Source organism: Acipenser ruthenus, chromosome 2 (genome assembly GCF_902713425.1).
Source record: "Acipenser ruthenus chromosome 2, fAciRut3.2 maternal haplotype, whole genome shotgun sequence".
NCBI lineage: Eukaryota > Metazoa > Chordata > Actinopteri > Acipenseriformes > Acipenseridae > Acipenser > Acipenser ruthenus.
The window spans coordinates 97,704,719-97,727,788 of record NC_081190.1 but is presented as its reverse complement, the minus strand read 5'-3'; the positions used below and the strand labels follow the sequence as shown (position 1 = coordinate 97,727,788).

General features: G+C 40.0%; 1 protein-coding gene across 4 annotated transcripts in view; it reads left to right on the top strand.

Annotated features, from left to right (window-relative positions):
* Positions 1 to 22,531, top strand: part of LOC117409412 (protein FAM53A-like) — a 46,221-nt gene extending 23,690 nt beyond the window's left edge. For 3 of the 4 annotated variants that reach the window (XM_034015414.3, XM_034015416.3, XM_034015415.3), the window contains exons 3-5: positions 1,624 to 1,678; positions 5,228 to 6,153; positions 21,462 to 22,531. In XM_034015414.3, coding sequence (XP_033871305.1) covers positions 1,624 to 1,678; positions 5,228 to 6,153; positions 21,462 to 21,767 — 1,287 coding nt within the window. In that variant the 3' untranslated portion in view covers positions 21,768 to 22,531. The remainder of the gene's footprint in view (positions 1 to 1,623; positions 1,679 to 5,227; positions 6,154 to 21,461) is intronic. The other variant, XM_059004472.1, reaches the window with a different exon arrangement.
* Positions 22,532 to 23,070: the final 539 nt, after the last annotated feature.

The window sequence follows — 23,070 nt, the reverse complement described above, 5'->3', positions numbered from 1 at the left end:
ATCCTTCAAGCATGAGGAAATAGTAAAGGACATTAATTTGCACAATTCTTTTAGGAGCATCATATTCAGTAACTTCTGGCTTGTGAGGCTGTATCTTGGGAAGCATTCTCTTGATTTTGAACTTTGCATTTGTATAACAAGTTCCACGTTGTTGTTAACTGACTCAAAGTACATTCATGTAAAGGATTACATTATGTATACAAAGTGATTTGGTTTTAACTGAGACATCTATGAAATAGCATTTACAGTAGAACCTGCCATATCCGATCCAGTAAATACAACGATGGAACCCTGACATTTGTAATTTACACATGCTGCTGCCAATTGAACAGTACTGATGGAACCTGATCAATGCACATTTTTACTATGCGTCTAAAACAGTAAATTCAGTCCTTCGCAGGACAGAATAGATTCAGTTGCATATAAAAAAAACAGGTGCTAGAAAAGACGAGAGGTGTATTGCTGCAGACCTGGAGGCAGTTGAAAGGAGTGTTTGACACACTATGTCTGACACTGTTCATTGATAATTGCCCCGATTTTGTTAATAAAACAACAAACGTAGCATAATGACTACCAATTAAATCAGATATGACCGGCTCTGCTGTATTTTATATTCTTTTAAATGGAGGACAAAAGTGGCAATTCTGTGGGTAAATATTTTTTTTCTTCTAGCGCTAGTGCATTATTTCAACCTTGAATAATTTGGATGTGTACTTTGATTCTGGTGGTTTCTTTTGTTCTGATGGACTTTTTGTCCATTTGCTCGATTGCTCAAGGATGTTTACTCAGAACTGCACCCAGATGTCTGTGGAGAGGAAGACTCTAAACAAAACTATCTCTTTGCCTGTATGTTAAAAATGGTATCCAAAATGGTTAAAGAACTTAGTCATGTTGTCATAATATAACAGAAAAACAGGTCAGTGAAGAGTATAGAGTTTGCAAGAATGTGATGTTAGTGTGTTCAATTACAAAGCTAAAATGCAGATGCTACTGGCATGTTGCTGCAATAAATACTGCAGTTGGCTGTAGTTTCGATAAAAACAGGGGGTATATTTTGCTCCAATGTAAGAGAAATGTCAATTTACAGACACGCAGGTCTGTAAATTTCATAAACATTGGGAGTTGTGTCAAATTGTTCTGTTTAGAAGTACATCTGCAGTGTACTAAATATACCTCTAGCCTCACCATTCTCTTTCCTGTTAAATGTGCGCTAAGGCGGCCCCTTTACATAGTTAAATAACAACAAAAAACAAAATGTTGCAGAATCATACTACAGTACGATTTGTTATTACAAGAGTGGGGAAATACATCCTCCCCTAAAGATAAACAACAATGTCAAATGCATAACATTTGTTTCAAGTTCAACCAATTCACAAGCTCTCTGCCAACCGACAGTCTTTTGGAACAATTAGTTAATACTGTATGCTAACCCTTTATCTTGGGAAGGACTGAAGATTCACAGATGGCTGGCTTCACAGACCCTGATTTGAACTAATCTTGGCCTATCTAATGTTAACTTAAGTTAGTTAGGTACAGTGCAATTTGGTGCTAATTAGGGTCTATGGAACCAGAAATAAGATTAACCTCTTGCGTTCAAACCTTTTGTCTTTTGGTTAATTTCAGCACTCTCCTGAAAAGTTGAACCAAAGTGGCAACCTGTTTCCTTACGAAATCCATGGTAAGTGACTTTTTCTGAACCTGCTGTGTTGTGGTCCAGAAATGTGTGTTAGAGAATTATTTTCTGGTCAGAAAACACAAGGACTCCTCTTTGCTGTTTTATTTTGTTCAAACTAGAATCTAAAGCCCCTTTCACACTGGCATGCTCTACCTGGGTCAGGGCTTGGTGTCATGCGGGTCAGGTACACGATTTCACACTACTTTTGATAAAGCAGGGTTGACCTGGGTGACAGATACAAGTGCACAATGTGCGTATCGGTGCCCCGGAAGCAGCTTCTCTGGATTGAACTGTCGGCCCAAATGTTGATTTAGAGCAAATGTTTATACATCCCTGCTGCAATCTGTCTCATGCTGTGTCTCAAAAACCAAAAATACAGCTAAACAGAATAAACAGAAATGTGGGTTGCTGGGACCCGGGTCAACCAGGGTGCGACCCAGGTATGTGGTTTCACACTACGTGGTGTTGGGACCTGGGTAGCCAGAACCTGGGTCCAGACCCGGGTTGGAGTGACAGTGTGAAAGGAGCTTATGCTGTTTTCAGGCTCATTGTGCATATGTAAAGTGGGTGTGCACAGAATCTACTTACAATCCATACACTAATATATACTTTTCTGGGGGGGTGGCTTAGGTAGCCATATTATTAACCTGAATAAATGTATTTATTCACATTGGAAAACAAGCTTATCATATACAGTATGACATTATTAAAACAATAATGCTCACTTACATATGTGCAATTTTATGTTTCTGGTAACTTTGGATGATTTTGCTTTGTCAGTGACTTGGGCAATATATAATTGGCAGAAGCAATGCAATTTGTATTGCTTAAAACCTGGTTTAGGGAGTTCATGATTTTGGGTGATGTAAGAAAATGTGTTTATTCTGGGTAAGAATTCTGCAGATTAATTGTATCTGTTGTTTTTGACCTTGAACTGGTAGCAAAAAGCCCCTCTTCTAATTCCACAACACATGGGGTAGCTTAAACCATTTGTCAGTCCCTCGCTTCCAATACCATATATATGAGTTGTCTTGGATAAATTGACAGTGCTGCAAAGCTTAATGAATTACAAGTGGATTAAGTGCTTTAAACTGTTCAAAAGCACTTGTTGATTTTAAGTGTGTTGTCTTTCTTAATGGAAATTAAATATATATATTTATATATATTTTAGCTCAGAGCCATATATATACACACACACCAGTAAACCATTATCAACTAATCATATACGGTATTCCTTTGAATTTAAGATGCTCTTTTTGACCATTTTTGCTTCTCAAAAATAGCCTGTATCTTAAATTAGAGTACAGTAGTGATACATGTATTAAAATCACCAACAAAAGATGTGACTATCCGAGTACACAAACAGCAACGTGACTGACTGCCAAGAAAAGACAAACGAAGACATCACTGCCTGAATACACAAGCAGCGACGTGTCTTACTGCCGAGAAAAGACGAACCAAAACGTTACTGCCCGATCTCGAATCATCCATGACATACATGCAGCCATTTTCAAAGAAGTGTCATTAGCTTCCTGAGGAATTCAAAGAGAAGCTTTTACAATTTCAGCGTTTCTAACAAACGGCACCAGCTTGGACAGATTGGAAATGCTAAACAGACCCCTGCATTTTTCAACATGCCAAGCAATACCACAGTTCACAAATTGGGAGAAGCAGGTGTGAATAATCACAACTGGAAATAACTGTAATGCTCTGTGTGATAGCAGACGGCCGCAAACTGCCTCCATATGTGTAACTGAGGTTGTATCTTTGTAAATACATATTTATTTGATTCATGTTTTCCTCAAATTGAGTGTGGGAAATTTGTGCTGCGTCCTTAAATTTGAAGGAATACGGTATTTAAAATAATTTATTATTTTGTTAACAATAAGTCACGCTTAACTGTTGTCTTTCCTCTGTTATGGTGGTAAAATGCATGGTGTATGTATGTTGATTAAAAATATTTAAATTGAATTATATTATGACTTTACAAATATTCACTTGGCCACCTTGTATAGATAATTCAAACAGTTAGTTTTGAGATGCAACCAAAGTTTAACAGTATCATTTTCATTCCCAGTTCACTTGAACACCATTTCCATTCATTCAGGGTGGCATCTACGAATACAGAACAAATGCACCATCTGCTAACTTACCTGAGTTTCATCAAGTTAATGTGCATGGGGGCTCCCGACGCATCCAGTAAAGGCGCTCCTCGCAGGATGTGCCCTATAGCCTGGAGATCGCAGGTTCGAATCCAGGCTATGTCACAGCTGACCGTGACCGAGAGTTCCTAGGGGGCGGCGCACAATTGGCTGAGCGCTGCCCGGGTAGGGAGGGCTTAGGTCGGCAGGGGAATCCACGGCTCACCGCGCATCAGCGACCCCTGTGGCCTGTGGCTCTGCAGCGGAGCCGCCAGATCTGTGTTGTCCTCCGGCACTATAGGTCTGGTAGTGTTGCTGTGGATCTGCAGTGCGAAAAATGACGGCTTGGAAGGAGCACGTTTCGGAGGACGCGTGTTCCAGCCTCCGTTTCCCGAGTCGGCGGGGGGGTTGCGAGCGGTGAGCCGGGGATACAGATAATAATTGGGCATGCTAAATTGGGGTGAAAACCGGGGTAAAAATAATTGGCTGACTAACTTTTTTTTTTTTTTTTTTTTTTTTTTAAATTTAATGTGCATGGCTCCCATGAATTTTGACTTGTCTGTCAGAGCTGCATTTGCACCTTGTGAACAAATACAAATATTTATAAGCAATTCACTGAATACTTTATTGGTGGTTTTGTTTTGGTAGTGATGCTATTTTACACATCTCCCAGTAGCTATTGAAATTAACATTTAAAATAAGTACTGCAAACTTAAGGTGGTTCTACTCTGGAGGCGAGCGACTGGAGCGAATTTTGTATCTATATCAAAGGTGAACCGTTAAAATCCAGAAACTTTCACATGACCCTATCCTAATATTTCCCGTATTTGACAGCTAGTACAAACATGGACTGACAGACGCAGTGCTGCTACAATACTTCTCCTGCGTCAGTCACCAGACATGCTAGTAATAATGCCCGAAATCTTCTGCCAGGCATTGTCCTTTTTACTGTTGTCTTTGTATGAATTTAATGAACAAGAGTAGAGCACAGGATACCACTGCACTTCCTGAACCAATTTCTCATCTACCATGTTTATTGCTTATTTGTGTTCTGACTTATCAAGTTTACTGGTATTACTGACATTGCTTCTGATTGGCCCATTTCACTTTAGATCATTCTAGTCGCCTGCGATGCATGGGGAAAAATAGAACACAGTTCTGTTCCTGTGGTGTCGCTTGCTTCACCCAGGCTGCCCGCTTGCATCGCACCCATACATTCCAGTTACTTACAAATTATTCGCTCACCTCCAGCGTAGAACCGCCCTTACTCGCATCCTCTTTTTTTAAATTTTATTTCATTTTTTATTTACTTTAACTCTGGTGTATCCAGTATAAATGTTGTTGCTTAGAAAGGCTAGAGCTCCTGCAATTTCTTATTCTCTCCAATAAATGAAGTGCATTTTCTTGACAGACGAGAGCCCGTGGAGAGTTATAAGCAGGGGCTGCCCCATCAGGACAGAGAGTTCTACGACAACAAAGAATGCTCCTTTCCATTTTCCTGTGTGCCCTTTCAGCCACAGTGCCCCCGACAGCATGGGATTGCAGTGGCAGAGGGAAGCCATCCCTGCAGCTGTCAGGACCATCAGCAGTGGCACATGTGGTGGAGTGAGGAACAGTGTGTCGGTCCTGCCGGGCTGGATCAGCGAACTGAACCTCGAGAACTGCGTGCAACCGCTGGCTCCTCCCACCAAACGGCACTGCCGCTCCCTGTCAGAGCCGGATGAGCTGGCCCGCTGCCGGTCCCCATGGAAACCCAGCAGCAGTTCCAAGGTCTGGACTCCTGTCTCTAAGCGGCGCTGCAACAGTGGGGGCAGTGCCACCCTGCAGCGCTGCAACAGCCACGGTAGCGCAACCTTGCAGCGCAGTACCAGTGTCAGCCTGCCACAGCCTTCCTACTCCTCCTCCTCCTCTTCCTCCAGCAGCTGCAGCAGCAAACACATGCTCTCCCTGAACAGCAGCGCTTTCAGCGTCATCAGCAGGGGCAGCTTCAACACTTCGCCCGTGCCCCGGCCTTCCTCTGCCAGCAGTGGCTTTGTGGACAGTATTGAGGGGAGCACAATGTCATCTGGCATCCGCTGGCACACGGGGGGCCCTTATGACCACCACCCCCGGCGGCGGCTCTCCCTATCGCAGGAGCACATCACCGACACTGGGAGCCTCTTGCCTTCGGCTAACAGCACTCCCACCTCCACCCCGGAGCTGAGCCGCCGTCAGGGCCTTCTGCGCTGCCGCTCCCAGCCCTGCGTGCTCAACGAGCGGAAAAGCGGGCTGAAGCGCAGGCGCGAGGAGGATGTGCGGTGGAGCCGGCCCTCCCTGGATTTCCTCAAAATGACAAGGGTAAGGAAAATAATTAAAAGAGGGAACAAATGTATTTCATTTCTTTATTTTAACAGAGCTGCAGAGAGAAAATGCTACAGAAGGTTCTTATGCTAAGCCAGTACTGGTTTTCCATCTTGTGTGGACTGTGGTCATTCTTCAGTTACTTGAACTAACTGATGAGGTAACATAGTTCGGTAGAATATCCAATAATTTATCCCTTCTCCATTGATGTAGCTAGATAACTGTTTTATGCATGTATTTGGTTGATCTCTGCAAGTCCATATTTTAACACAGTAAGATTCAGTGTTATAAACTGCTTTCTCAGATTTATGAGGAATTAAGCAAATTTAAGCGACTTGATTTCTGTAGTTTTTTTAAAGAAAAAAAACACCCAAGGGATGACAAGTTCAAAAATGTGTTGGGTCACAGAGTGGCTCATCCAGTTAAAGCGCTGCCGCTGGGAGCACAAGATGAGTTGCACAGCTTGGGTGGCGCTAGTTCGCGTCTAGGCTGTGCAAAGAAGCCAAACTTTGCTAGGGACCCTGAGGGAGGTGTCTTATTGGCTCTGACACTCCCAGGGTGGGGGATGGGAGACCGGCAGGGATTGCATCTCCTCATCGCGCAACAGCGAATCCTACTGGCCAGCCTACGAGCATATTCAGAATGGATAAGAAGCAGGGCTGATCTCTGTCTTCCAGGATCGGTAGCCCGCCCACTTCTGCTCTGGATTGCTCATTGTGAAAGCGATTCTGGCTTTATGCTTGTGCGATTGGGGGATGCTCTTATACTCTCAGAACGTCTGTGCTGTGTGGGGACTCGCTGCGGTGAGGAGAAACATAATTGGACATTTCAAACTGGGGGCAAGTAAATAAAAAAGTGTTAACCAGATTTCCCCATCGTGTTAAGACAATTGCACAAGCAAAATGTGATGTTGTGAAAAACATTGCAAAAGCAAGTAGGGCTGCAACGAAGGGTAAATTTTGACCTGCAAAGGTTTGGAACACATTACCGAAGGAAGGTTTGAACCTTCACTGGTACTAATTTGCATAATTTACTGGTGATGTCACCATAGCTACTTGTTTATATTTGATTGAAAATCCTATTTTACAGGTAAGCCATATAAATGGAATAAAACATTCATATGTAGTTTAAAAATACATTGTGTAGAACAGTAATCATGTTTTTATAATTTAAATAAATACACATTGTTTATTTACATGTAATTGATGCAGTAGACTTGGGCAAAACAAACTTAATTTAAGTCACCGTTGCAAGCAGGTTATCAGTCAGTCACATTTTACAACTAAAAATGTTAATAATATGAACTTAGGATTGTAAAGTGACCCCAGAGATTGGATGTGCCTCCATGATATATCAACAGTCGCTTGCACAGTTTACATTCAGCTTTTTTTGTGGTCGTCTGGGCATTTAACAAAAAAAAATCACAAACAGCAGAGGGGTTTCAAGACGTTTCTTTCAATACAGCTTACGCTATCGCTTTGCTGTCAAGATGGTGAATGAAGAATTTTGCCTCTGGTTAACACGGGCTGGACGGAGGGGAGGGACGGACGGCGCTCAGTTTTTTCGAAATTAAAACTATTAGTGTTACTGTATTTTGTATGTTTCAAGCATATTCTACCATAGCACTTCTCTTACACTGTCTTGTACACCAGGTATTCAGTACATATTTTACTGAAGCACTACAACCGCTATAGGTACCCCCCAGTGCTTTGGATAATATACCCTGCTCTATACACGGCAGCGGTACATATGGAGTTGCTACGTATAAAGATTTGGTTGAATTTTAATACAACAACTTTTGTTTAAGTAATATGCATTATACAAATAAAAAGATCGAATTTTGCATGTGAGTGACATTTAATGTGTGATTTATTGTATTCACACATTGTCAAACGATTTCTGTTAACAGAAAAAAAAATAAAAAATCAGTGCGTGAATGCTGTCTGACAAACCTTCTGTAGTTTAAAACAATCTTCAAATTCCTGGCTAGCTAACAAACCTTCGAATACAGCCCTAAAAGCAAGTCATTTTGTTGATATTGCTACAGTTTAAAGAGGTTAGGCAATTGAATGATTTGTCCTGTATTTAAGACTGTCATTCATTAAAATTATTTAATTTCTACTGTATAACTCCTTAAAGTAAACTTAGTATTTTGGCTTTTTTTTTTTTACTTTGATACAATTTTGATCATGCAGATGTACTAGTTAGATTACTAAAGTAATGCCCATGGAAAGCATTTTGCTTTTGATGAATGATACCAGGCCCTAGGATAAAGACCCCTTGGGATCAGTCAAAGATTGTGGGAATATTACTGTGCTCCAGCTGTGAAGTTTTAATCGATTGGTAATTTTAGGGTGTTTTTATGTAAGGCTGAGGCGATTTATCGATGCATTCTGTGCATCATTTTTCTGTAAAGCGTTTTTTTTCTCGATTTGGTTGTTACTCTGACCTTGTTATGGATTTTAAACAACTTTTATTTTTTGTTATTGTGCTTTTTTTTTTTTTTTTTAAAACCCTTAAATAACGTCGATAAAATCGATGCATCTGCTTTTTTGGAGAAAGATCTATCTATAGTGAAAAATGAGGCATCACCCCAGCTTTAGTTTTATGTCTTCAGGGCCTGCAGTCCCATTTGTTACAAGTGATGGTGGGAGAGGGTCAGCCCTGCAATTAAATTAGATCTCATTCAAGTTGATGCAAAAAATATTGTTGGCTTAATTATTTTTATTTCATACAAAAGTACTGTATTTTTGGTCAGTTTTGTCTGGCGGCATACTTGTGTGATTGTTGGTAATGTTGGCTTACTATAACTTTATGTAGTCAGTTCACCTAATATAACCTGTATATGGCAAGATTTCTAGCTGTATAAATACAATGTGGTTTTGCAGAGTATGTTGCTACAAGTTTGCTTAGATTAATTTTATTTTCTAGCAAAACAGATGACAATTTTGTATCTAAACTTGAAATAATTAATGTACTTGTGTTCCATCTGTTTGTTAAATTACTTGACAAATTGTATTTACAATAGGTAATCAGTACAGTACCTTGATTCTCACTTTTGTTTGTTTATTACCCTTTTATTCAAATACAAGGCACCTTTTTTATTCAAATACAAGGCACCAAACTGTAGTAGGCTCATTTCACCACATTCTGTTGGTAGGAGAACGCTCCCTGGCTGGCCTGCGTCTCCCCTTCTCTTCCTCTCCAATGGTGATTTAAGTTTTGCTGATTTCCAAGCACAGCTGTTTGACCCCTCTCTTGAAATCTGTATTTCCCACTGGGGCCTTAATCATTAACATCCCATGCTGGGTGTCCAATTCCTGCTGCATGCATTTGGATTCCAGCTTTACTGGTTTTCCCTTGTATCTTTTATTTATTATTATTTTTTAATATAAATATATATTTCTAAAACTATAGGACATAAAATTGCTTTATGCGGTACTTTAATGTTGGGGAGAAATTATATTATATAACCTAGAAAAAATATATATAAAACCTATCTATCTATTCACGGCATTGTGTACAAATCACAATGTGGTAGTAATGTAGTTTGTAAAATGTAGCTTATTTGTTAAAATAATCTGTGCAGCCCTTAAGCTTCTATGCACAGTATGAATGGCACTGGAAATGTATAAAACAAGGCTTTCATAAACATATTTATTTTAAAGCGCATCTGCCCTGTAAAATAAAAAAATAAATAAGATACAAACAAATGCAGGTTTTAGTGCTGTAGTGTGTTTACATTTGCAACTGGATTGATTCATGCTCTGTCATTGGTCTGTTCTTGAAAAGGTGATGCATGAGTGGTCATGAACGAACACACATACCGTGGGGTAGGGCCTCCTACAAGTGGAATATGCATGTAGAAAGAGTTTGCATGAAATACACCCAAGAATCATGCTTATTTAGCTATTTGTTTTTAGAGAACAGTTTATTTATTTAGCAGATGCCTTTATCCAAGGTGACTTACAGAGACTAGGGCGTGCGAACTATGCATCAGCTGCAGAGTCACTTACAACTATGTCTCACCCGAAAGACAGCGCACAAGGAGGTTAAGTGACTTGCTCAGGGTCACACAATGAGTCAGTGGCTGAGGTGGGATTTGAACCGGGGACCTCCTAGTTACAAGCCCTTTTCTTTAACCACTGGGTCACACAACCTCCTACAACAGTATCTACGATACATAGATATACAGCACTATCATGTACTTTATATAGTGTCGACGAGTTCAACTGGTATGTAGAGTCAGGGGTGTGGAATTCATCTCGCCCAACTCCTGGGAATAAGGTGTGTTTTTTTTTTTTTTTTTTTTTTTTCCTCACTACATTAGTTCTATTGCTAGAAAAACACTTGGGGTAGATTTCTAGAGAGCCATGCAAGTTTCTGAGAGCTGTGAATTGCGTAAGTCTAGTACATACACAGATATTTAAAAATGCATACCTTAAACCAAAACGATATACTCACATATACATAAAATGGTCTAGACAGCATTCAGAACTGGGCAGACACATGGCAAATGACATTTAATAGAGAATTATGTCCATTACACGAGAGTAGATGTTAAAACTTCATGCTGATTTGAACTCTGTTCTCGCCAAGATAAGCACCAACTAAGACGTAGCTTTACAGTAAACTAATGTGATCCATCTGTGTCTCTGTCCATTTGCGTTTCCTTCCATATGATGATGTAGATCTCCTCCTGTCTGGTGTTGATGGCTGAAGTGTAATGCTGGCTCCAGGGATCAGCTTATTTGCCTCCCTGGCGCATCAGCACACACAACGGCTGCGATGCTGGCTCCGGGGATCAACCACAGTGCGGTCTCCCCAGCGCATCAGCATGACAACCGTCTGGATTGAGCGAAGTAGGTTACATCTCTGGGGTCTTCAAGTGGGCACCTTCCATCCTCGGTGTTTCGTCGACTAGCCCACGACACCTCAAGAGGGCTCGACGGTGATTCTGGGGTCCCAGCATCACCCCCCTCCGTCCCCCACTCAACTCAGCCCAGCTTACTTACCCGTACATCAGTGTTTCTTTCTTTCTTTCTATTGTGCTTGAGATCCCCAGCCAGAATCTTTCCGTCTCAACCACAGCCAGTTGCTGTTCCTCTCTGCTGCTTCAGATCAGTTCTTCACTGTGCAACACAACTCTTGGCCACTGAATCCGACGTCTCTGAGAAACTGGGTTGTAGTGTGTGCCACAAATCCTCGACAACCCACCTCCACTGGGTAATCCCGGACTCTCCATCCTCGCTGTTCCGCTTCAGAGGCTAGTTGAGCATACCGCAGTTTCTTCCTCTCATACGCCTCATCTACAGCATCCTCCCATGGCACTGTTAACTCTACCAGGTGGACAAGGCGTGCTGATCCAGACCACAAGACAATATCTGGTCGAAGGTTAGTGGTGGCAATCTCAGGTGGAAAAATAAGCCGTTGACCAACATCTGCCAGCATTTTCCAGTCTCTAGCAGCTTCCAGTTGTCCTAGGCAAGGATTGGTTTTAACACCTTTTCTTGGTGGTTGCTCTCCTGGGCGGAGGAATGTTGTCTTTTGTGTGTAATGTTTTGATGGACCTGGTGGCAACTTATTGGTCATGTTACGCTTGTCTTCCAATGCTAAGGCCAAACATCGCAGCACCTGGTCATGGTGCCAAGTAAACCGTCTTTGGCTAAGAGCCACCTTACATCCTGTCAAAATGTGCCTTAATGTTGCAGGTGATGAACACAAAGGACATGAGGGATCCTCTCCTACCCAGAGGTTTAGGTTCTGTGGTGATGGGAGAACCTCATATGTTGACCTGATGAGGAAACTGATCCTGCTCTGCTCCATTGACCATGGGTCTTGCCAGCCAATCTTGCGTTGTTCCACACTCTCCCATCTCATCCATTCTCCCTGCTTGGCCTGGGAAACGGCCTTTACGCACCTCATCCTCTCCTGCTTTTGTACCTCATTGACTACCAGCTTCCTCTGTTGAGCTGGGGCTGCCTTGTGCCATGTAGGAGCAGCTGAACTGAGACCAAGACCCCCTCTTCCATGCTGAACTTGCCCTATGATATCACCAATTCGAAGGGCAGCCTTTGCATCCTCCACAGCTTTCTTTGCCGCCCACTTTCTTCCAGTTTTCAACACAGGTGCTGCCTCCCTTACGCATTTGTCGCGTGACTCGACTAATGTCATTTACAGTCTGACCTTGGCGTACTTAAACTCCTCGGTTAGAGCGGAGACTGGTAGCTGCAGTATTCCTTTACCATAAAGTCCCTCTCTGCTGAGGCAGCATGGAACTCCCAACCATTTCCTGACGTATGAACTGATTAAAGCTTCCAGCTTCTCTACTGTTGTCAAAGACACCTCGTACACAGTCAGTGGCCACAGCAACCTCGGCAGTAGACCAAACTGAAAGCACCAGAGTTTTGGTTTGCCTGGTAAAGCGCTGCTGTCTATGCTCTTCAACCCTTCCACTGCTTGTTGTCTAACTTCTCCCACAAGAACTGTGTCCTTTAGATCCCCGTCGTACCATCTCCCAAGACTTTTCACTGGCTTCTCAGACACCTGTTGGTATTGCCTCACCATTAATGAAGAACGTTTATGTACTACTTTACCTTTAATTATAGAGATGCTCCTTGATTTAGTGGGCTTGAATTGCATTTGTGCCCATTCAATGTTATTGGTTAATTTGCGCTCTCCTCCTACTACCCATTTTGATGCCCTAATGATTACTTCCATTGCCATGGTATAAGCCAGTGGAGAAATGGTGCATCCTGACATTATTCAAACTTCTAGGAATTGCCATGTAGTGCTGAATTCATGCCATGTAGTGCTGAATTAATAGGGAAATAGGTCGAAACTGACTGCTTGTAGAATCTCTTTTTCCTTAGGTATAAAGACTCCACCTGCTTGGCGCCATGCTCTTGGTACAACCTGTTTTTCCCATGCCACTTTCATCAATTTCCAAAGGATTCGTAGCAAGATATTTCAGTTTATTTCTTAAAAATATTTCCCAACATAAAACCAATGTCACCTTATAATTGATTTTGAATTTCAGTGTTTTAAAATAAAATATCAAACAGAACGAAATTTCAATGTACCATTTGTAATTCGGTAATATGAGAGAATTGGTCAGGGGTCTGAATACTTTTGCAAGGCACGGTGTGTGTGTGTATAATATATATATATTAGTGCCGTGAAAGTATTTGCCCCCTGTCTGAATGGGAAGATTCACTACTGTCCCAAACTTTCTCCATTTGGACAATATGGCTTTGACTGTGGTTCGGTGGAGCCCCAGAGCCTTAGAAATGGCTTTGTAACCCTTTCCAGACTGATGGGCATCAACAACTTTTTTCCGGAGGTCTTCAAGAATTTCTTTTGTTCGTGGCATGATGTGCCTCTAGAACCTGTGTGCTGACAACTTCACCCTGATGGTAAGGGCCAAAGTTAGTCAGATTTATATTGGGCACGGCTGGCCCAAATCAGGCCTGGTTGTTAACCAAAGTACTCAAACAGCTGACCCTAATTATCCCTTTAATTGGGTTGAGTTAACTAGGAGGGGCAATAACTTTTTCACACCTGAAGATTGCATGTTTGATTACCTTGCACACCAAACAAGTGAAAGAAGCACCAAACTTTGTCATTTTTTCTCTCACACTCCCTCTATATACTACTACAACCCACAAAGAAATCTGACCAAATACAATGTGAAAAATGCAGAAAATCAGACGGGGCAAATACTTTTTCACGGCACTGTGTGTGTGTATATATGTGTCTGTGTATATATGTGTGTGTATATATATGTGTGTGTGTATATATATATAAAAAAATGGTATTGGGGGGCGGGGGGGGTCCTTTTTACCCAGGAACAGCTGCAGTTTGACTCGCCTCCTTTCTGCTGAAGCAAGGTGCCGGCAACAGCTGCTTCCACTTCTCATTCCCCTCTGTTTAACGGTGGTGTGGTCTAACAGACCCGACTTGTTACAAAATCTATGGGTTTTAATGAGGTTGAAACCTGGCAACCGTTGCTCACAGAAAGAATGCAGCTTGGGCCGAGCATTTTCAGCTGGTTTAGTACTCCTTAATGAGTGTGCATTGTAGCACTGTTACTTTCCATAGACCTTCTTGATTAATTAAGTTTTGTTGATGCACACAAAACAGTCATTAAGGAAAAAAAGTTGTTCTGCTCAATTTGCTCATTAAGCATTCTTGTCTCTGAAGGTACTGTGCATTGTCAGACTTGTGCCCTGCTTACACTTTGTTGCAGGCACACATTTCAAAACTTGTGTTTTTTTGTTGTTGTTTTTATTTCAGTATGTCTGCGTAAACTAACTAGATTGAGAGGGGTTGCATATGTTTTTGCATGTGCTTTAATCTAGTCAAAAGTTTGTTCTTAGTCTAGTAGTGATTACAAACAACCCTAAATTACTTAACACTTTAAAAACCACACTGTTTGCAGCCTGTCATCAGTATTCTGCAGCAGCTGTAATCTACATTAGGTAATCAATGGGTAACCAGTGATATCCAGTCCGTACCAAAGTGCAGCAGTACTTTCTGGTACCGTAACACTTAATGTAGTACCAAGACCAGTGAAATTGGCCATGAGTCAGTTTTGCCTTAACCTTGTATTTCGGGTGTTTTAACCTCTGTGCATCATTCCTGGAACAAGAAGATTTATTTAACAGAAATGCTATAGGCTTCACACTACTTTTAGTACCGGATTCTGCTGAGTCAGTGGCCCGGTTTGAACGATTCTCCCACCCCAACTTTTAGCTGAAAGTAAAATGTTCACCATTAATTTCTGGTTTTTAATGACCATGCACAAATAATGCCTGAGGGGAAACCGTGCGTCTCCATGTGAATAGAAAAAACTGCTTAGAAGTAGTTGCTCTGTGTCTTGAATGATTCAGGGTCAGGGTTATCTTCAGTTCAGATAACGAAGGTGTGGAGTTCGGCGGCTTCAGATCAGATGATACAGAAGCTTTCCTGTTACGCTACAGTCCTTTTTGTCCTTTTTTATATAAAGACACTGCAAGAGCTTGTAACTCATGCACCATTTTTTTTGTATTGAACATTTTAATGGTACTGTATAGTGCTACTTTGGATGTTTATTTATTAGTTTGTTTTGTTTTCACACTGGATGTTGCAATTTCTTACTTGCAAAGATTATGTAAAGCCCTTTATTTTAGTGGACCGAAAATTTCACACGTTTTATATATTTAAATGTAGCTGTATTTATTTTAGCGTTCACCTACAAATGTGTTTCTTCATGGTGTGGTTTTGAACTAGAAACTGCAGCTTTTAAAGTTTAATATTTGTTTTGTGAAGATTTGAAATGACAAAACAGTGGACATACTGCAGCTGCTTTGAATTGTATTTCACCAGTCAATAAATATGTTAACAGCACTACTTGATTCTTTATTGTGACTGTGTGCTGTGCTTTACCTTTTGAATTTTAAACATGCCTAATTGTAAACGTAACCTAGCTACCTAATGTTAAAAATGCCCCCTCTGCGATAATGCTTGTAATTTTGCCCGTCTGAGTCAACATGTCCCCCCCCACCCCCCCAACCTCACACACTTGCTTTAATGGCAAGTTTACTCCCCCTGGGTATTGAGACTGCAGAATCCGGTACCTTTTTTACGGTGTCTGCTTCGCTTGTGTTGGAGGGATAGTCACAAATGCGTGTACACAGCTACTTTGCACAGGCATTGTGATGGATCTGGCTGCCGCATTGCCTGGACCCAGTGCTGTGTTTTGATAGTATTTCGTCACTGCACTGCCATTTCAATCCAAACATCTTCCCGTTTGCAGCTGGCTTACCTGTAAAGTAGCTGCATGCTCTTCTGTTCGTACAGTTTGTATTGTTCTTGGCTTCACATCCTCTTCATCATAATCACTGAGTGATAAGTCAGCATCACTGTCGCTGGTATCGAAATCCTCCGAACCAACTTCACTTCAAGTAAAACTAATAAATCAAAAAATAATAATTTAAAACAATTGTAACAGGGCGAGCCACCCTGTACATTGTTTTGTTTATTTATTTTTAGATCGGGGTCTCCCCCTCCGCCCCTGGGCAGTGTATTTTGTATTTGTTTTGTTTTATGATTTGTTTTATTATATTTAAATGTATGACGGTGAGCGCCGCAGGAATAATGATTTATGTAAAGATGACGGCGTACCGCCGTGTTATTGTTTTGTTTATTTTTAAAACGTGTCCTGGTAGAGGCGAGATCGGTGCTCGTCCTCTGCCAGGAGTAATAATTAAAACTCGTGCAGAAGGTGGCCATCTCCCGAATTAATTAGGTGATTTAATTTGTTGCTAATCGGGAGATGGTCACCTGTTATAAAAAGCCTGCAGCTCACTAACTCGGTGGGGTGTTGGAAGGAGAGAGCGAGAACGAGAGGAGAGAAACAAAACAAAACGAAACGTAAAGATTCCAGGAACAGTGACAGCAACTGCCCAGCCTGACCTGGGATCGTATTTATTGTTTATTTTGTGTTCGTGATTTATTTTGTTTAAACCTTTTATTTTGCTCTGTGAGCAAGTGTTTATTTTTGTTTAAATATTTATTTTATTTTTGTTTGCTTTAAATAAAACGGCGCCTGCGCCACTACACCATACCTTTTGTTTTTGTTGTGCCTTCTTCTGGTCTGACGTCACCACTCAGCCATTCCTGTCACACAATATATATATATAAATGTGACCCTCCCACAGTATTGCACATTCCACAGTACTAGCACTGGAGAATGAAACCTGAAACGCTAGACTGAGAAACCGATCATAGAATAGAATTGGAAACTTGACGTACGCAGGTACGGCATGGTACTGTAAGTGGGTTTTCATTTGACGTCCATGTGTACGTCATGGTGTTGAAGTGGTTAAGCATACAAAATTACAAAGCTTTAAAAAGCATTACATTAATGCAATTAAGTAAAACTTTAACACCTACAATTAAGGTAATGAATTTAAACATACCTAGGGCTTCTGTTTTTCGGGTTTTATTAATTGTATTTTTCGGTGCTTATTTTGAGCTATTTTCAAGTTTTATGTAAATCTGTTTTTTCAGGGCTTTCGTTTTTGATGTACTGTATGAAATTAGTGTTTTCGGTTACTTTTCAAAATGCTTGAGCGTTTTGTTTTTTTTTTCTGTCAAAATGTATAGTAGTAACTCGACAGTACTTGCACACTTAAATTGCACCGTCTTTCCTTTGCTGTTTTCCACAACAAAATCTCTATGGTCATGGGCACATTCTTCTGGGGTTGTGTGTAGGCATTTTTGTACATTTCGCCACAATTCTATTTTAAGTCCTTCGTATCTTAACTGTAATACAGCTTAATTCCACTAACAAGCCTCCATCCTGATTGTAATCTTGTTTTAAATCTCGCAAGCAGAGTCTCCAATAGAAACGTAGCAATGTGCTGTCACTCGGTAGTTGGGGCGGGTTTATAGTATTAAGAACGAATCAATGATAGATTCAAGTCATCAAGGCGGGACATTGCCCAGCAGCATTGGGAAATGTATGTATTATTATTTTTGTAGTAGGTTTTATTTTTTAATGGTTAAGGGTAAAGTCAAGGTGAATTGATTAACCATTTCCACAGTTTTTCCGGTGTGTTATGGTGTTTGTTTGTTTATTGGCTATCCACCAATTACATTTTTTTGTATCGGGAGTCATTTATCGGTTAAAACCGAAAATCAGAAGCCCTAAACATACCATCTACCAACATTTTGAAAATCATCAAATAATACAATTCAGGACAACTTTGACACAACAGAACTTTAGGAATCATTAAACTTCAAAAATTCTGTGAAATGTTTCTATACTTTGATACTTGCTGTTAAGGCATTGTAATAACGTGCAATTAATGAATACAATACAATCTGCTAAGAAATAAATAATAATAATAACAATACAAGTTCTTAGCTGTTCAATAACATAGACAGGATTTCCAGCCCTTACTGACAAAATAGAAGAAAAATCAATCACTTTTAATTTGCATAACTGCAACAATTTAAAGCACACAATGCTATATCGAATGTTTTGGTGTTATGAATTAATCTAACTTTCATTTGATTTTTTTGGCAGCTAAATCTCGTGATTTTTAACAGCAGAAGCTGTGTGCGTAATACACCACACAATTCATCTGGTGATTACAGGTGCGTTCGGTTGATTATACAGTACGGTTGATCAAAGATTGGATAATTGACTACTATACATGATAAAATAGTTGATTTAATTGGAATGAATGTAGCTAGGTGCCATTGCATATACAGTAGTCCCTTTTTGTAACGGGTTACTGTCACGTGTGTGGGTCGTCACTGCGACAGACACAGGGCGTTAGGTGTTTGACGTGCTGCCCAGGCACGCAGATTTAATACACAAGTGCTGACACTAGGGTACCAGCTTCGGATATTTTAGTGAAATTTTTACTTCAGTCTAGCAACTGAATTAAGGGCTAGTTAAACTGTTCCATGACACATTTTATCCGAACCTGCACAATGAAGCAGTGGCTTTACGGCAGTGTAATACAAGTTAAGTTGGGACACTGCATGAGTTATGTAATTCAACAGAGTATAACACATAATGTATCTGGTGAAGTGAAGAAGCTGCAGACTACTTTGTCATTACTGATGCCAGCCAAAGAACAAAGTGAATCTCCAATTAAGAAAAGAAAAAAAAAAATGTATTTATTTAAACAGTTTTATTTGTTCTAATAAATGTGTGTAAATTATGTTAAAACAATTGTTTCTTTCCCTTATTAATAGTCAAGCCATCTAGCAATGCAATCTGTGTGAATTCTGTGTAAAGTCTGCCTTCCACGATACCGTGATCCCACGGTTATCGCAATATTTAGTATTAATACCGTGGTAAGTTTAATGTTATGGTATACTGTGACGTCCCTAGTGCCAATCTTGTAATAATAACAGGGTCTGCCAAGGCTGTCGTGATAAGTTAGAATGAAGTGTTTTTGCCAAGAATGTGAACATGAAAACCTTAAAATATTTGAGGAAGAGGGTTTTTAATCATTTAGATTTCAAAAATGCTATTCAACTGGACTTCAGCAACATTCAACATCAAAACATAATAAAATGACCTTCACACTTTATGTAGAAATATTAAATGAGAACGATATCCACCAGTCTGACTTCTTCATTTAACCCTTTTGTATACAGTGTACTGTGCAGATGCCTTTCCAGGCATTTCCCTATAATTTCTCATTTCTTTTCCAACTTGAAACAACATGCTATTCTTTTAAATGTGTTGAAGTCTCCAAATATGCTAATCTCAGTTCAAACTTGGTGTGGGGACTTGTACCATTCCCGCCACAGGAAATCATAACTAAAGTATAGCACCTTGAATGCAGTGTAATGAGTTTATACGCCATAAGCTGTAGCTTACAAAACCAGTTTAGTCAGCCCTGAAATAAATATTGTAAACCTTGATCGGAGAAAACACTCCTGGCACAGCTAATTTGGTGTTATTTAGTATCAAAGACAAGATTACGGTTTAAAAAAAAAAAAAGTTTTAACTTGAGATCAAACTTGAGATTTAACAAAACAGGAACAGGTAGGTATTGCCAAATTTTAGTTTTGTTGTAATCGCTACTTTATTACATTTAAATAAATTTGTAAAACCTGAAATCGATCAATGGTGTTGAATAGCGTCTAAAGTGTCTGTATAAAGAGGGCTTTTGGGACAGAGCTCAGTCCGTACCAGGTCTCTCCCTAGAACTCAAAAGAACAATGTAAAATTTATTGACAAACCTGAGGAATTTTGATTCAAGGAGGGGGTAGCTTGAGTAAGTGCCTGCAGGCTTAAGCTGTCTCATTGCAATTGGGCTCGGGAGCCGAGCTTGATGAGATCCTGCTAGGCTGCAGCCAGGATGGGTCTAGGCCTTTTTCTTTTCAGCGACGCATGAACAATCAAAGGTTCCCTTTTTATCTATTGTTACTGTGGAGGACATCCATTTAAAGCTCAAATTCCAGCAGGCTTGGGAAGAAGGAAAGGCGATAGCAATAGGCAGGGCCAGGAGATGATAATCAAGCGTGGGGAGTAAGCTGCAGACAAGTCGCTTCTTTGTCCCCCTACAGAAGAGAACAGGCCGGGGGTGCTTGGTTTTGAATAGAGGGCTAGATGCTTTCTTGGAGTAGTGAATGAGGCGCTACGAAGGTGGCAACTACTGAGAGCATCTGGTGCTTTGCTTCCCTTTTGGATCAGCACTGAGGATTACAATGCAAAAAGAGGCCTGGAATGGCATTTAATGAAGTGCTTTTGTGTCCCGATTACTTCATGCTTCACCGGAAAATGGAGGTAGATGTCTGAAGAGCAAAGAAGTAGGGAGCCAAAGGAAATAACATATATAAATACAAATAACAAATACCTATATAAATTAATACATTTCATCATGCTACAAATGCTTTGCAGCAGTTCTACCACTCTTGAAGTTTTGACCAAATATTTTCTTCATGCATGTGTACGCTTAAGGCCAGATGTGTCAACAAAGATCATCCAAATGAATGGATGTGGTTTAAATGAGCGGCGACCACCGCAAAACCATTTTTTTTTTACGTAAATGGACTTCGCTTTAAATCGTCTATAGATTTTATGAAGTTTCTATTTAACATTAAAAAAAAAAATCTCCTTAATTTTAATTGGATCTGGATTATCTATCCACAATTGTTTTTATTTAAAAGAAAAACGACAACAAACAAGTTTTGAATGACTTCCTGTACCTTCGTCCGCTCATAGCTGTTTGAGAGCCAAACCCATCCGGGGTGGGTGAGATTAATTCTGGTATGGTAATGATTTGACTAAGTGAAGGAAAAAAAACTTGTCAAGTAGTTTGACAAACATTGAATTTTGCATAGGTCTGTTTTCAATTTGGTTTCAATACTGAATCAGCTTTGTGGTTTTGATGTGCTAATATACTGAAACTATTCCTCAAACAGTTTGGAGCATGACAACTGTTCTAGAGCTGTGCAGGTGATAGTGTAGTTATAGTTATGGTAACATAAAACATGGAGTTGAGATTGCTCAACAAATTGACTTGGCTGTGATTTCACATTGATTTATTCAGCTAGTTTTATTTTTATTTTAACAATTTGACATGCTGGTGTAAGTTTTTAGTGATAGAAACAAAAGCCTTAATTGGGAACACCTGAGCTTGTGGCCCAAGTAAGTAATTGGGCAATGTGAGTATTTTGCAACCTCGGTTGTGCTGCGCATGTATAAGACTTTGGTACTAAGTGTAACTTCTTGGATACTACCAAAGGTCAATTGCACAGATTTCTTTTTTAATTTTTTTCTCTCTCCACAGACTTTAAAAAATTCAAAAAGCCTTTGCTCTCTCGATTACGAGGAGGAGGATGAAGGTGACGAAGTCGATGACGATCCTCACATGAAGACTATTGTGTCATCTCCCTGCGACTCTAATGACCTTTTAATGAACATCATCACTCCCGGCTCCAGCCCCATGAAGGAGAACTCTGTCCGACAACACCACAGGGTGGGAGGTCGTCGCCTGCAGGCCTTCGGGAATACAGCAGCTGTGAGTGAGAGTGATGAGGACACCAGCGATTGTGACTGTGGGGACTTGGATCTAGAACAGATCGAGAACAATTGAGTTACCAGTTGTTTTTTGAAAGCTCCTTGACAAAAAGGACTACCTTTTTTTTTTTTTTTTGCATTGCATAAAAAACCCAAACCCCTGTTCTACTGACCTACCCGCACATTCTTGCTTCTGTACCTGACTATCCACCCACCCACCCACAAAAACATTTTAAAAAATACATTAAAAAAAAAAAAAAAAAATGTATGTATTGGTTATTTTTGGGCCTGCTTTAGAAGATGACACTTGTAGGGGAGAGAAGTATGACATTGTCACCTGTAATTGTCATTCAGTGAATGCACAATTAAGATAGGAAAGAATCATTTAAAAACAAAGAAATGTAAAATACAGAATAACTATGAAATCTTGTTAAGTACTTTGCATTGTACAGCTTAGTTCTGAAGAGAGGAAAATAGTACAGGTTTGTAATATAAATTAGGTTTTTAAAAGGGTCTTCTAATAAATTAACAGGTTTGTCTACAGTGGTTTCTATGTGGGTATATGAGCTGCTTTTGTGGAAAAAGTCAAGAGTTATATAAACAATCATCTTAAAATGAAGTAAAAAGTTAAATATTGGAATCAATGACTTGGGCAAATTGGTAATAAAGATTGTGTTAATCGGTCATGTCGTAGTAGATTTGATTGGTAGGCAGGTAATCCAGACTGCCTGTACAGCTATTAAGTGGTTTTAAAACATCATAAATAGGAAATATTTTGCTCTAAACCTAAAAGGTGACGTAGCATCTTTTTTATATATATTTAAAAAAAAATAATAATAATGTAGGAAAAAAAAAAGCATTTATAACATGCTTCCTGTAGATTCTCAAAAGATTATACTCAAGTTACCTCAAGTTCATGTGGGTTTAATTTCTCAATGGCTTTGTAAGCTTCATAAAGAAGCATATTTGGTTTAGGCTTTTGGCAGCTGGTTAGATCTTTGGCAGAGTGGTTTGCAGGTATTTGCCTGCTGGTTTTCCTGACCTTCCACTTGTGCTGCTGCGGCTATTTCTTTTTGCAACAGCTCTTGTGATCTGAGCACCTCCACTGCCTCTTTGTTCTAATGCTACTCATCCCAAGATGTCATCATGTAACATATTTGAACTTGACTGCTGCTGATTTTTGTAAGAGGATGTTGCACTTTTTTTGTACTGAGCAGGATTGACCAAATGGGTAGTCATTTTCTATTGATTAGCCTCTATCTCATATATATATATATATATATATATATATATATATATATATATATATATATATATATATATATATATATAAAATAAATAAATAATGAAAGGCTCTCATGAAAAAGAGAAATTGGGTG